Below are 15237 nucleotides of genomic sequence, written 5' to 3'. Positions count from 1 at the left end.
GTAAGTCAGCCTTTGGAAATAATACATAAGCAATTCCCTAAATCTATAATATACCATTACATGGATGACATTTTGCTATCCAATTCAAACATAGATAATTTAGAAAGAATGTTTGAGGAAGTAAAGATAATTTTGCCTAAATGGGGATTACAAATTGCTCCCAAAAAGATTCAAAGAGGAGATTCTGTTAATTACCTAGGTTACAGCTCTGTTCTCTTCCTTCCGGTTCCTGAAACCTCTGCAGCAATGAGCAGCAAAGTCTCTCGCGACACCCTGCACGAGGCGGTGCGGGAGGTCCTGCCTGGGAACCAGCGCAAGCACCACAAGTTTCTGGAAACTGTGGAGCTACAGATCAGCCTGAAGAACTATGACCCCCAGAAGGACAAGCGTTTCTCGGACACCATCAGGCTTAAGTCCACCCCTCGCCCCAAGTTCTTGATGTGTGTCCTGGGGGACCAGCAGCACTGCGATGAAGCCAAGGCCGTGGATATCCCCCACATGGATATCAAGGCACTGAAGAAGCTTAATAAAAACAAGAAGTTGGTCAAAAAGCTGGCCAAGAAGTATGACGCCTTTCTGGCCTCTGAGTCTCTGATCAAGCAGATCCCACGTATCCTGGGCCCAGGACTGAACAAGGCTGGCAAGTTCCCTTCCCTGCTGACACACAATGAAAACATGGTGGCCAAAGTGGAGGAGGTGAAGTCCACCATCAAGTTCCAGATGAAGAAGGTGCTGTGTCTGGCTGTCGCTGTCGGCCATGTGAAGATGACTGATGACGAGCTGGTCCACAACATCCACTTGGCTGACAATTTCTTGATGTCCTTACTCAGGAAGAACTGGCAAAATGTCTGGGCTTTGTACATCAAGAGCACCATGGGCAAGCCCCAGCATCTGTACTAGGATGCCCCAATAAACCTTCATGCTACCCAAAAAAAAAAATTACCTAGGTTACAGAATAGGTTTACAGAAAATTAATACACAAAAGGCACAAATTAGGAGAGACCAGTTATGGACTCTTAATGATTTTCAGAGATTGTTAGGAGACATTTCCAGTCTATGACCAGCTGTTGGGATAACACCTGATCTAATAATTCATTTAAACAAAACCTTAGATGGTGACAAAGATTTGAATATTCCCAGAGAATTAACAGCTGAAGCAGAAAAGGAACTGATGATGGTTGAGGAAAAATTACAGAAGGCACATGTAGATAGGGTGGATCCAAATCTTAGTTGCATTCTAGTCATATTGCCTTCCAGAATTTCTACTATGGGAATTTTAATAGGGAAGATGCTATTTTCGAATGGATCTTTTTACCACACAAACCAAGTAAAAAAGTGAAAACTTATGTAGAAAAGGTCTCTGAATTAATTATAAAAGGTAAACTGAGACTTTGTCAACTAGCAGGTATAGACCCAGCAGAAATTATAGTGCCTTTCACTACTGATGAAATAAAAAAGCTATGGGAAGACAATTAACCATGGCAAAGGGCTTGTGCTAATTTTTTGGGAGAAATTAATTGCAACTATCCAAAAAGTGGTAGACTTAACCTTATGAAGAAAACTTCTTGGATTCTTCCTCGAATTGTATGTGATGCTCCAATAACTGGAGCCTGTACATTTTATACTGATGCTAGTAAATCAGCGAAGGCTGGTTACAAATCAGATGAATTGAGTAAGGTGGAACAAAGAAAGCCCTTATACTTCTGTCCAGAAGGCATAATTATATGCCATTCTTATGGTGCTAAGGGATTTTAAAGAACCTTTTAATATTGTTACAGATTCACAATATGCAGAAAGAGTTATCTTGCATATTGAAACTGCTGAATTTATACCAGATGATACAGAGTTAACTTCATTGTTTATCCAGGTATAAGACATAATCAGGAATAGGCTTTGTCCGATGTACATAACACACATCTGGTCCCATACGAGTCTTCCAGGTCCTTTAGCACAAGGTAATACAGAAATTGATCAATTATTGATTGGAAGCATGTTGTAGCCCTCAGAATTTCATAAAAAACATCACGTCAATAGCAAAGGTTTAAAGAAAGAGTTTTCCATTACATGGCAACAAGCTAAGGAGATTGTAAAGAGATGCCCTACTTGTTCTTTATATAACCAAACACCACTACCTGCAGGTACTAACCCGAAGGGCACTCAAAGGAATGAAATCTGGCAGATGGATGTGTTCCACTTTGCAGAATTTGGAAAATTAAAATATGCACATCACACCATTGACACTTATTGAGGCTTTCAGTGGTCAACGGCTTTAAGCTCAGAAAAAGCTGACTCAGTAATCACACATTTATTAGAAGTTATGGCCATTATGGGTATACCTGCACAAATAAAAACAGATAATGGTCCAGCTTATGTCTCTAGGAAAATGAAATGGTTTTTTGCTTATTATAATATTAAGCATGTTACAGGTATACCATACAATCCTACAGGTCAAGCAGTCATAGAAAGATCAAATCGAACTATAAAGGATATATTAAATAAACAGAAAGGGGTGGAAAATGCCCCCAGAAATCGATTACATAATGCCTTATTAACCTTGAATTTTCTTAACGCTAATCAGAAGGAAACAACAACGGCAGAAAGACATTGGATAATGGAAAAGTCTGCTGAACTAAATCAACCGGTTTATATCAAGGATATGCTGACCTCTCAATGGAAGCCAGGAGATGTGCTACGTTGGGGAAGGGGTTTTGCTCTTGTTTCCACAGGAGAAGAAAAATTGTGGATACCATCAAAATTAATAAAGGTTAGATATGAAGAGAAGAAACCTCTTGGAAAGGAGAAATGACAGCATCTACAATGATGATGACCATACAGGTGGTAAGAAAAACATGGAATGGGGGCAGGGTTCTGTTCTTGTCTCCACAGGAAAACACTCATCTTTGAAAAATTCAAGGGACCCTGAATGTTTGAATACTGACAGATGGAAATATAACTACCCAATAAGGACTGTCAAGAAAACTGAATAGGTTCTGTGAGTATGCAGCTCTGGAATATACTAAATCATATTTCTGAATTTATAGAACTGGTTTTGGAGTTGGACTCTTGGCTCGGTCCCTCTCTAATTCCAAGCCTGTTGTTAAGAGAAAAACCCAGAGTTTCTGGAGTTTCTGTCTTATGTCAAGAGCCATGTCCTTTCTCTTCCTTCTGTAACCCACTAAATAAACTCTATACCCAAACTGTCTCTGCATGTTGTATTTGTCTCTCTCACCCATAGAATGCAGATCCATACCACAAGAAAATTTGCTCAGCTATGTTTATAGCAGTATTTTTTTTACAATAGCCAGAACCCAGAAACAACCTAGATGCCCCTCAACCAAAGAACTGATAAAGAAAATGTGGTACATTTACTTAATGGAGTGCTACTCAGAGGTAAAACACAATAATATTTTGAATTTGCAGGAAAATGGATAAAAGTAGAAACAACCATCCTGAGTGAGGCAAACCAGACTCAGAAAGACAAACATACATATTACACATAAAACAAAGGATTACCAGCCTACAGTTCACAACCCCAGAGAAGACAGGAAATAAGGAGAATCCTAGGAGGGACATACATGTATCCCCCTGGGAAAGGGAAGTAGACAAGATATCCTTAGTAAATTGGAAGCCTCTGGGGAGGGAGAGGAATTGGTAGTGGAGTGGGAAGGGCAGAAGGGAAGCATGAAGGAGAACATGAGGGATCAGGAAGATTGAGTTGAGTCGAGGACAGAGAGGGATAGCAAGGAAAGGGATACCTTTAAAGATGGAGCCATCGTGTGGCTAGTGAGAAACCAGGCACTAGGGAAACTGGCAGGAGCTGGCAGAAAATTACAATGATGACTCCTGCTAAGAATCTAAGCAATAGTGTAAGGGGTATCTAAACTGCCCTTCCCCTTTAATCAAATTGATGACTACCTTAATTGTCATCATAGAACCTTCATCCAGCAACTAATGGAAGCAGATGCAGATATCCACAGCTAAGCACTGAGCCAAACACCTGTAACCCAGTCATAGAGAAGGAGGAGTGATAATATGAGCAAAGGAGCCAAGAATGATAGTGATACTCACAGAAGCAGCTGACTTGAGCTAGTGGGAGCTTACTGACCCCAGGCTGACAGCTGGGGAACCAGTTTAAGACTGAACTAGACTCTCTGAATGTGAATGACAATTGTGTGGCATGGGTAGTTTGTGGGGTCAATATTATTGAAAAAAGTATTTAGCCCTAGTACATGATCTAGCTCTTTGGAGCCCATTCCCTACGGAAGGGATACCTTTCTCAGCCTAAATACAGTGGGGAGGACCTTGGTCCTGCCTTAAGTGATGTGATAGACTTTATTGGCTCCCCGTGGTACTTCACCTTCTGAGAGGAAAGAATGGGAGAGGAGGGAGAGGAGGGGAGAATGAGGGAACTGGGATTGGTATGTAAAATAAGATTGTTTTAAAAATAATAAAATAGGATCTCAAAAGATAAAATAAAAAAATAATTTTGAAGGTATAAAATGTGAGAATGTCAACATGAAAATGAGATAAAGAAGTTATGCAAGAAAAACTTTGTGAGTAATGGCAGCAATAGAAGAGTAGAATTCTGACCATAAACCAAGAAGAGCTGTTATGGAAAGAGAGATTAACCACATGTAGTACTAGTGGTAGCCAAAGATATACTACCACATATATAAACATTTTCTTATCCATATCTGTTCTTGGGTGCCTATGCTCCTTCTATAACTTATCTCTTTGAATATCACTGCAATAATCATAGATACGAAAGTGTCTCTGACATATTGAGATGGAATATTTTATATTAATACCGAGCAGTGGTATAACTAGGTCATTTGAAAGATCTATTTTTAATTATTTTGAGAAATATTCATTCCGATGTCCATATCTGCTATGGTTTATGTTCTCACCAGGATTATAAGGATCATGTTTTGTCCACATACTTGTTATGAGTTACTATTAGTTTCTAAAGATTGTCATTCCAATTTTGGTGAAATGGAATCTTAATGTAGCATTGGTTTATATTTCCCTGATGGCAATTAAAGTTGAATCTGTTTTCATATGCTTCTTGGCTACTTGTATTGCATCTTTTGAGAGCTGTCTGTTCATTTCTTTCAGCAACTTTTGTCTTTTTTATTACTACATATTAATAATATGTAGTAGATTTCTTTATAACATTTTTATGCATAACTTTTCCCCATTACCCCTTCTTTTGCCTTATCAATTTTTTTCTCAACTAGTCCTTCTCACATTTTCATGTCATTTGTTGATATTGGTTTTCATGGACTAATGAGTTCCACTAGAGTTACAGTAGTAAGGGTGACAGGTTCTCTACTGTAACATAGCACCTTACCAATGGTTACACCACAAATGGAAACATCTATCTCTCCTCCAGAAATCATAACCCACTTACCTAATGACTTTTGCTAAGTCAGAATGTTGATGCTTCCAATCTTTTATAGATCTTTTGTGGGTAAGCAGAGTGCTGTGTGTCTAAGAGTACAATGACCATGGCAAACCCAGAAGTCAGCATTCCACACCACTCCCCAGCTTCCTCTGGATCATACATTCTTCCCACTTCTTATTCCATTATTGAACCTGAGCCACAGAGGAAATGATATAGGTGTCCCATGTAGAGCTGAGAATTCAGACATCACTTATCCCCATCACTATGACCAATCATGAACCTCTGCAGTTACCATTGCCAACAGGAAAGAGAAGCCTCTCTGACAAAGCTAATAACAATAATCTGTGGCCAACTTGGCGAACATATTGTGTCCATTTAGCTGTCCCATTAGGAACTGTACCCTCACCAGTCATGGGCATTTGAACATTTATACTACACAAATTCTATTCAGTGGACTGGGCCTATATCTAGTTGGAAAATTGTTGACTACCTCATAACAGACTTGCCACGTCTCAGCAATGGATATACCTTACCTGGCCAATCTAAAATGCTGCACACAGGGACCATAGATAACTGATTGTCAATAGCAGCTCTCCCAGCAATTTGCACAGCACCTTCTGATTCATTAACCCATGTTGTTAATTTGTGTGTTTTATTTCCTATTGTTTAGCTAACAGGTTATTCTCCCACTCAAGACACTGTCTTCACTCAGTTCACTGCTCCCTTTGATATCCAGAAGTCTTCTTTTTTATTTTTTTATTGAGTTATACATTTTTTTCTTCCTTCTTCTCCCCTCCTCTTCCACCCTCTCCCATGGTCCCCATGCTCCCAATTTACTCAGGAGATCTTGTCTCTTTCTACTTCCCATGTAGATTAGATCCATGTATGTCTCTCTTAGGGTCCTCCTTGTTGTCTAAGGTCTCTGGGATTATGAATTGTAGACTGGTTTTCTTTGCTTTATTTCTAAAAGCCACTTATAAGTGAGTACATATATTTGTCTTTCTGGGTCTGAGTTACCTCCCTCAATATGATGTTTTCTAGATCCATCCTGATGACACCTTATACTGGAGAGATGTGGGGTAAAAGGAAAACACCTGCATTGCTGGTGGGAGTGCAAACTGGTATAGCCCCTTTGGATACCAGAAGCCTTCTTAATCTCATAAGATCCTATTTAATAAAAACATACTCTTTATAAGGAAATAGATGCAACTCTATTATATCAAGTGAACTAATTCAGTTTCAGAAGGACAAATACCAAATCTGTTCATTTATTTGTGGTTCCTAGACTTTACATAGATACATAAAGTCATTTATGTATATATGACATGAAAATAGAAATAAAATTGTTTAATGAGATAAAGGGGACTAATAAGAAGGATGGGGTTAAGAAAAGAGATGTAAGGTTCGACTTATAATATATACTTATATAAAAATTTAATTTAAATGAGTTGTTTTTTTAAAAAAATACTGAGACTGGAGAGATGATTTAGTGGCTAAAAATGAATACAGTTTTGCAGAAGACCAGAATTCAATTCCCTAGTGGATCACAGCTTCCTATAACTTCAGCTCCAGAGACTCCAGAGGTTTCTTCTGACCTCCACTGGCATCTGCACACATCTGAACATATACATAGATATGCACATAGATATACACATAAGTCAAAATTTTAATTGATTAATTAAAGCTTTCTGTGTACCACTCTAGCCCAAAAAAGTTAATATACATGCTATGAAGTTAATGCACACATGTTTTTTTACCATACATTATTTATTCTATTTTTAAGATACATAGAATGATCTAGGTGAGGTTAAATTCTAATAAAAAATATAATATATGACAAAAATTTATATTTCAAATCAGCTGGGTGGTGGTGGTTAATGCCTTTAATCCCATCATTCAGGAAGCAGAGGCAGGTGGATCCCTATGAGTTCAAGGCCAACATGATCTACAAGAACTAGTTCCAGAACAGGCTCCAAAGCTACAGCAAAATCCTATATTATAGAACCAAAAAAAATAATATTACAAAGCTAAATGTAGAAAAATAAAATCCTTAGAAATGGGTTATTGCCTGTTTAAGATGACCGTAAGAAAATATAAAATGCAGTCCATTCCTCGAGATATCAGTGTACAACCAATGTGAAATTTTAATATCTGAAAATGTCACAAGTCTTTTTAAAGTAGAGGTGTTCATATAAATTATGTCTGAACTATTTCTTTCAAAGACTAATGTTATATAGAGCAAATAGAAACTGTAAGTGCATTGTTAGCAATGAGAAAAAAAGTACTGGATATCCATCTTGGAATTTAAGCAGAGGCCTGGAACTGTGACAATAGAGAAGCCAATGACAAACTATACATTTGCATTGTCACCATTTTGAGCCATGTGATGAATCAATGAATTAGAGAGTTTTGATCACCATTAATATGTTATTATATTATATAATTATTACATATAGATATTGTATAATAGTAATGTAATATAAACACCTATTTTATTTCTGTTGGAAATTTAAAATTCACTTTTTGAACTACTCTTTTTTATATGAAAATAAAATTTGTTAGACTGGCTTCCACACTATCATCTTGGGACCCCAATAATAGCTGTCTTCACATAGAACACTGAAACAGGTAGTTGCTCAGACTTCAGACAACTGGATATTTCAGCATGACATGGAAGGTCTGGAAGATTCTCACAGAGCCATTACCTTCAGTCTTGTTAGAAGGCCAAAGAAGCTTAATTTTGATGTCAGCAAAGGATGATGGGGGCAGCAGCAGCAGAAGCAGAAATAGGCAGATGACATATCTACATAATACACGAAAGCAAAAAGGCAGGGAACAAAGTATTTTCATCTAGGCCTACCATTTTTAGTTATGTCCATATATCATCACATAAAGAAATACAGTGAATCTGTATTTTGATGAACACAAATGAAATAAAAGAGTGAAGAAGATTTACCATCTGGGCTATTCTTGAAAATTATAATAAGCAAAACCTGAAATGAGCCTCTAAGTCTAAGTACAGAAAAGGGAAAGAGCACAGTTTGAGACACTAATAGAAACTGTCCTCTAATGATTAATAATGAAATATTTTTGTTAGTTAATATTTTGTAGTTAAAAAGGAATAGCATTTTTACTATTTCTAAGGAATTAAGTTGATAAAGATATCACTCTTAGTAATATAGAGCCACATCTGACAAGCTGCTTCTTTACCTCACACTCTGGAACACTAAAGAAATTCTTAAGTTTACATCTCACCCATACTATAGTTCTGTATGAATAATTGCTATTATTGTATGCACAGGTATATGTATATCAAAGCACCATACCTTTTATATACCTTAAATGTATAGAGATGTCACTTGTACTCCAGTAAGCTGGAAAAAACAAATTAAAAATTTATCATATATGCCACCTAATTTTTATATCAAATGAAAGGCTAATTATTTCATTCAAATGTATAACATTTATTTTATTAAATTATACATTTTTACTTATCAAATTTTTTACCTATTAAATAAAAAATACATTATGTGTTAATTGTCTGGTATATATGATATACCATAAATATATAATATATATACCTATATATACACCAATATATAATATATATATATTATTGTCAAATATTTGAGAAACTAAACATGTGGAAAAGAATAATTAGTATAACCTACTAACAAGAATTTCACATACATAAAATATTGGGGCTCTATGATATTTTTCATTAGAATTTTGAATAGATTGTTTAAAACATTATAAAGGCTAAAAAGTACAGTAAATGTGAATAATAAAATTAGATATTAAAGTTTATAATGAAGATTAAATTGTACTGAAAATGAGATTTTTATTTCATTGTAGCACAACATGTAGGTTTTAATTGTTATTATTTAGCACAGCATTATAATCTTTCATTTGATGTTACTCTGGCACCCAACAAAACTAAAATAAGCCATTAAATATGAAGACATTTTACATTTGAAAGATATAATCAAATATAAATTGTCAAAGTTCTCCAGGTTTTCAAGAAAGCACATTTTATACTCATTCTATCGCTCATGAATTACTATTCAGAATGAAATGAGAAGTAATTGTAATTAACGTAAGTAAGTAGCAGACGACAATGGTGAACACACTCTCGAGGGAGCTCCACTAGTGAGCAGAGCTAGAGATTAGTGAAGTATTGAAGGATGGCTTCTAGAAATCCCCCATGGTCTACAGGAGAGCAGAGCTATGGCCTGGACTTTGCTTAGTTCCCAAGGGCTCAAGTCTTTTGAAGTCAAAACAAGAGCCCCGGAGCGGAGCCTCTGTGCTGTAAGTACAGCTGTCGGAAGTGCGGTCCTGGGTTAAGCATTCCGTGATCATACAGCAGTGTTCCCACATCCTGCTCGGTTCTCTCTGTGAACAGGACTCTCTGAGATGCTCCTTATGACTGTAGAAGACTACAGCATGCCAGCTTGCACCCATATCTGAGGATTTTAAATATTTTCTATTTACTCATCATCAAATAAAGAAAACTTAAATGAAGGCTGATGAAAATAAGTGTCCAAAACTTCCAGCAGAGCAGCCATGCCTTTACACTCTGTTCTTCAGAGCAAAAGTCTGTCTCTATAAAGGCATACAGAGGCAACTTTCAGGATTTCACGGGTTAAATCTAAAGACTACCATATCCTCTAGTGTTGTGTTTAAATAGCTGAGAATTAACTCAATAGGTGAAGATGAGTGGGGACAGTTCTCTGTGTATCTCTAGGTGTCCTTGTGGATGAATAGACCCATATAAGTGATTTTATATGGATCAAACAAGCTGGGAAATAAATTATCTGTCATGAAGTTTCATAAATAAGCAGAGGTATGACCAAATGAAAACACACTGGGACATAGCTGCTGAGACCTAAGGCAAGTAATGACTTTCCCAATGTGTGTGTTAGAGAAAAATGAAAAGCAAGTAGTACATGTCTCTGTGATCTCAAAGGGCAGTTTACTTTGTACAATACATGTATTTCTAACTTTGTAGACAAAATCAAGTGTTATATTTGTTAACATATGAAGTGAAAGATAACACCTAAACATACATTTTCTATTTGTTAGATAATTACAAATTCTATATTAATCATATACTATATACATATGATTTGGTTTTGTCCTTAAAAGTTATTCAAAAATATTGTTATTAAAATAAATTTAATTTCTTAAATATGAATAGTAATCTTTAAACATTTTATTTGTTTAAAAGAATCATTGATTTCTTATATATAAATTATAAAGTTATTGTTACCTTTCTTTTTTATAATAATGAAATGTTTATTGCTATTATTACATCCATGTTGTGCCTAAATTGAAGTTAATACAGATTTCAAAATTTCAAGATCAAAAGTGATGAAAATGACATTTAGTTACACACTATTAACTCAAAGCTAAGTTCTGTATTATTATCATCTGTCATTGCCTTTCAAAAGCTCAAGAATCACCCGTGTGTGTTTTCAGGAGGAAGTCCACTTTAATGTAAGCATTAATTAGAAAGGGAAATACATATTTCATATTACTTACACAAATTTTAATAATATTCCATCCAATTAGTCATTAGGCAAAAATTACTGATTTATTTTAATTTATTTTAATTACCATCATTTTCTAATGACAAGTCTTGTAAAAGTTTCCTGATATCTCCTGCTATACTTAAGAGACTACTAAATAAGTTACATCATAAATATCTACTAAAACAGTACAAAGATGGTAGTCCATATCTAATTGTCACGAACTACAGAAGATAATTTAGAACTGTATCAGAATGATAATAATCACAGATATATATTTCTCCTTTAAATCTTTTTCCCTATATATCTTTAAAAGAGGAAACAGGAGGAGGAAAGGGGTTATGAACCGCACGGAGATTGCAGAATTCATCCTCGAGGGCCTTTCTGACGATCCTGACCTCCAGATTGTGATTTTCCTCTTTTTATTAATCACATATATATTGAGTGTCACTGGAAACCTGACTATCATCATTTTGACTTTCTTAGATGCTCATCTACAAACACCAATGTATTTCTTCCTCCGGAATTTCGCTTTCTTGGAAGTCTCATTTACCAGCGTGTGCATCCCTAGATTTCTAGGGTCCATTGTCACCCGGAATAAGACAATTTCCTATAACAACTGTGTAGCTCAACTCTTTTTCTTTATCTTCATGGGGGTGTGTGAATTTTACATTCTTACTGCCATGTCCTATGACCGCTATGTGGCCATCTGCAAGCCCCTTCACTACACAACCATCATGAGCAGGAGACTCTGCACCCTGTTCGTGCTGTGTGCCTGGCTGGGAGGGTTTCTGACTGTTTTTCCACCCCTTATGCTTTTGCTCCAGCAGGATTACTGTGCTTCCAACATCATTGATCATTTCGCATGTGACTTTTTTCCCCTTTTACAACTGTCTTGCTCAGATACATTGTTTCTAGAAGTGATTAGTTTCTACGTTGCTCTGGTTACTCTGCTGTTCACCTTGGCATTGGTGATTTTATCTTACATCTACATCATCAGCACCATTCTGAGGTTCCCATCTGCCAGCCAGAGGAAAAAGGCTTTCTCCACCTGCTCCTCTCACATGATTGTCATCTCCCTCTCTTATGGAAGCTGCATCTTCATGTACGCCAACCCCTCCGCAAAAGAGAAGGCGTCATTGACCAAAGGAGTGGCAATTCTCAATACCTCTGTTGTCCCTATGTTAAATCCCTTCATTTATACCCTAAGGAACCAGCAGGTACAGCAAGCATTCAAGGGTGTAGTACACAAATTATTATTTTCTGTAAGCAAATGAAATTAAAAGTATGTTAAAAATAAAGAACTCGGGCCGGGCGGTGGTGGCGCACGCCTTTAATCCCAGCACTCGGGAGGCAGAGGCAGGCGGATCTCTGTGAGTTCGAGGCCAGCCTGGTCTACAAGAGTTAGTTCCAGGACAGGCACCAAAAACTACAGAGAAACCCTGTCTCAAAAAATCAAAAAAAAAATAAAGAACTCTATTAAGATATAATTAATCATATTCTTGAAATTATTAAATATCTGTATTAAGCATCCTTGTTCTCTTAGAGTTTCTTTGTGTGCTATCATACAATAAATTTTATAATTTCATAGTCTACCTCTTTTATTTTGACAATCATTATACATAATGCATTGCTTTTTAAAATCTTTAATAAATGCTGGAAGCCTGGGAAAACCCAAGCCAGACCAAATCCATTACCAAGAAAGAAAATCAGGCACAAAGTTCTACCCCTGGTCTAGGAACTGTTGACAATTCCTAGAGGCATGGAAAGGAAGGATTAGGTTTTTTTCTAAGAGTATAGACCTGGATAAGTTGATCACATTCCAGTAGAAGGCCACACACTTAACGATATTTGAGAAACACAAATGGCCTTGATGATCCTAAAAGGACAAGAACACAAAGTAGAGTGAGGAGAAGGTGGCCAGGTCTGAGAAGAATTGTGCAAAGGAGGCTGAATCTGATCAAAATATGTTGTACAAAATTCCCAAATAACTAATTAAAATAATAATATTCATTTCCCCTATTAAATTTTCTAGGGAGGACATGTATTTTCTAAGAAATACTCTATGGAAGAATATCATATGACAGATTTAATTATGTTTGTATGTCCATAAAGTAAATATATTCTGTCATCAAATACTTTAAAAATAAAGTTACAAGTTGCATTTTTTATATTTTCAAGATAAATTGACGTTTTGATAGCATTTAAATATTCTAAATGTTCTCCATTCTCATTCCCTACAAGCAATATGCTCTAAAACAAAGCATCTTAAATGCAAGGTTATACTTTGTAAAACCTAAAACCTGCCACGCTTTTTTTCTCTGTAAATTAAATGAATTACTCCTTCAGAACACTAAAGCTAATTTGGGAATGCTCTCTAATTATTCCAACCATATGGGCACGATTTCAATAACTCATCTTCTGCCTCGAGGTCTCTGTTGCTAACTAGTAGTTATACTGTAAGAGAGTTTCATCTTCAGATGTTCATGCTTTCTTTCATGTTCTCTCAACTAATGCAGATTAGAAAATGTTGCATCTAATACACATTATTTCTAAATGTGTAGAGCACCATAACATACAAACAGAAATGTGAAAGGTGAATAAAGTGTTTTATATTAATTTTAGTATATTTGAAAGGAGTATCTTTGAATAATGAGGGGATGAAAAGAATAGGTAAAAGGTATTTGAAATATTTAAGTCAAAGTCATATTCCAATATTTAGAATACTAAAATGACTCTGAAACAAGACACTTTGTTTCTGCCCCAGAAAAAATATTTTATTGATTCCCATAGATTCCATACATTGTGTTTTATTTTTACTGTCCCCTTCTCCACCTCATCCCTGATCCACCCCCATCTCTCTACTTTCCTAATTATATGTACTATTTTTTCATTTTAAATTCACCATATCCAAATATGCTCCATAATTAATAGGTGGAAGGAAAATCTCCAGGAATGTAGTCAACCTACCAAGTAAAGGTGAAATGGTATTTTTGGGTTCCTACTTCATAAAGAGTCTGATAGATATTTTGCAGGACACAGGAAAAAGTGACTGACAAACTGCTAATAAAGGCAGAACTGTCTTTGAAACTTCCTGCTTCATGGAAAAGTCTGATGGATACTTTTAGCCTGTAGGATGAAGATGGATGCCCCAATGGTACAGAAGAACTTAGGGTGACTGCCCAGGCAGTGAGATGTCTCTGTCAATTCTGGAGTTTTGGAAGTTGCTTACAATGCACTTTCTGTTTACTTAGGTAATATTATATCCTCACGGAGTCTTTGATGGAGTTGAAGAATAAATAGTTATAGTTTTCTTTAGATATGACAAAAGATAAAGTAGATATAAATATTGTAACTGTAATTCTTGCTTGATACCTGTTTTGTTGTATGTAAATTTTACTATGTCAAAGTTAAAACCTTCCTTCTTATTTAAACAGAAAAGGGGAGGTGATATGGGATTCCCCTCTGTATGCTGTGAATACCATTGGTTAATAAACTGTCTTAGGCTTGTGATAGGGTAGAGTAGAGCTAGGGGGGAAAAACTAAATGGAAGTCTGGAAAAAAGCAGGCAGAGTCAGGGAGAAGCCATGGAGCCACTGCTAGAGACAAATCTGCTGTAACCTTGCCTGTAGGCCACAAGCCTTGTGGTAAAATATAAAATAATGGAAATGGGTTAAATTAAGATATAAATGCTATTCAATAAGAAGTTAGAGCTAATAGGCCAAGCAGTGATTTAATTAATTAATACAGTATTTGTGTGGTTATTTTGGGAGTCTGGGCAGCTGAGAAACTGACAAGCAGCCTCCTACTAAAAGGGCCACACCCTTAAAGAAAACTTCCTGTCCCTCTCCCCACAGATATCACTTTTCACTATCTTCTCAGATAAGTGCTGAACATTGTGCCCATCTCTCTAATCCAAGCTGGAATTCTGTCTGGCTTGAATTTACACAGATCTGCATGCTGCCACTGTCAGTATGAGTTTATATGTGCAATTGCCCTGCTGTATCTTGAAAGCAATGTTTTGTTGTAGCCATCCACCGCCTCTGGCTCTTGTAATCCTTCTGTCCCTGAGCCTTTGGAAAACAGACAGTGGTATAGATTTCCTACTTAGGGATGAGCACTCTACTGACTTCTAGTCTCTGCAGGGTGACCAATTGTGGGTCTTCATGTTAACTGCTATCTACTACAAGAAGAAATACCTCTGATGAAGGCTGAGAGGTACATAATTTATAGGTATAGAATTAAGTCATTTAAAAGCACTCTAAATAGCTGTCCATTTATCAGAAGGATAATGGCAGGTTCTCC

General features: G+C 36.3%; 1 protein-coding gene and 1 pseudogene across 1 annotated transcript; both read left to right on the top strand.

Moving 5' to 3' along the window:
- Positions 1-237: 237 nt before the first annotated feature.
- On the top strand, positions 238-909 carry LOC148117749 (large ribosomal subunit protein uL1 pseudogene; annotated as a pseudogene).
- A 10364-nt stretch (positions 910-11273) lies between these two features.
- Positions 11274-12209, top strand: LOC125389839 (olfactory receptor 6C3). The gene has a single exon (XM_048418520.3). It carries the CDS (start codon positions 11274-11276, stop codon positions 12207-12209), a length of 936 nt encoding a protein of 311 aa, XP_048274477.3.
- The last annotated feature ends 3028 nt before the right edge of the window (positions 12210-15237 follow it).

Source organism: Myodes glareolus, chromosome 26 (genome assembly GCF_982192425.1).
Source record: "Myodes glareolus chromosome 26, mMyoGla1.1, whole genome shotgun sequence".
NCBI lineage: Eukaryota > Metazoa > Chordata > Mammalia > Rodentia > Cricetidae > Myodes > Myodes glareolus.
The sequence above is the reverse complement of the archived record's forward strand: the minus strand, read 5'-3'. Positions and strand labels throughout refer to the sequence as shown.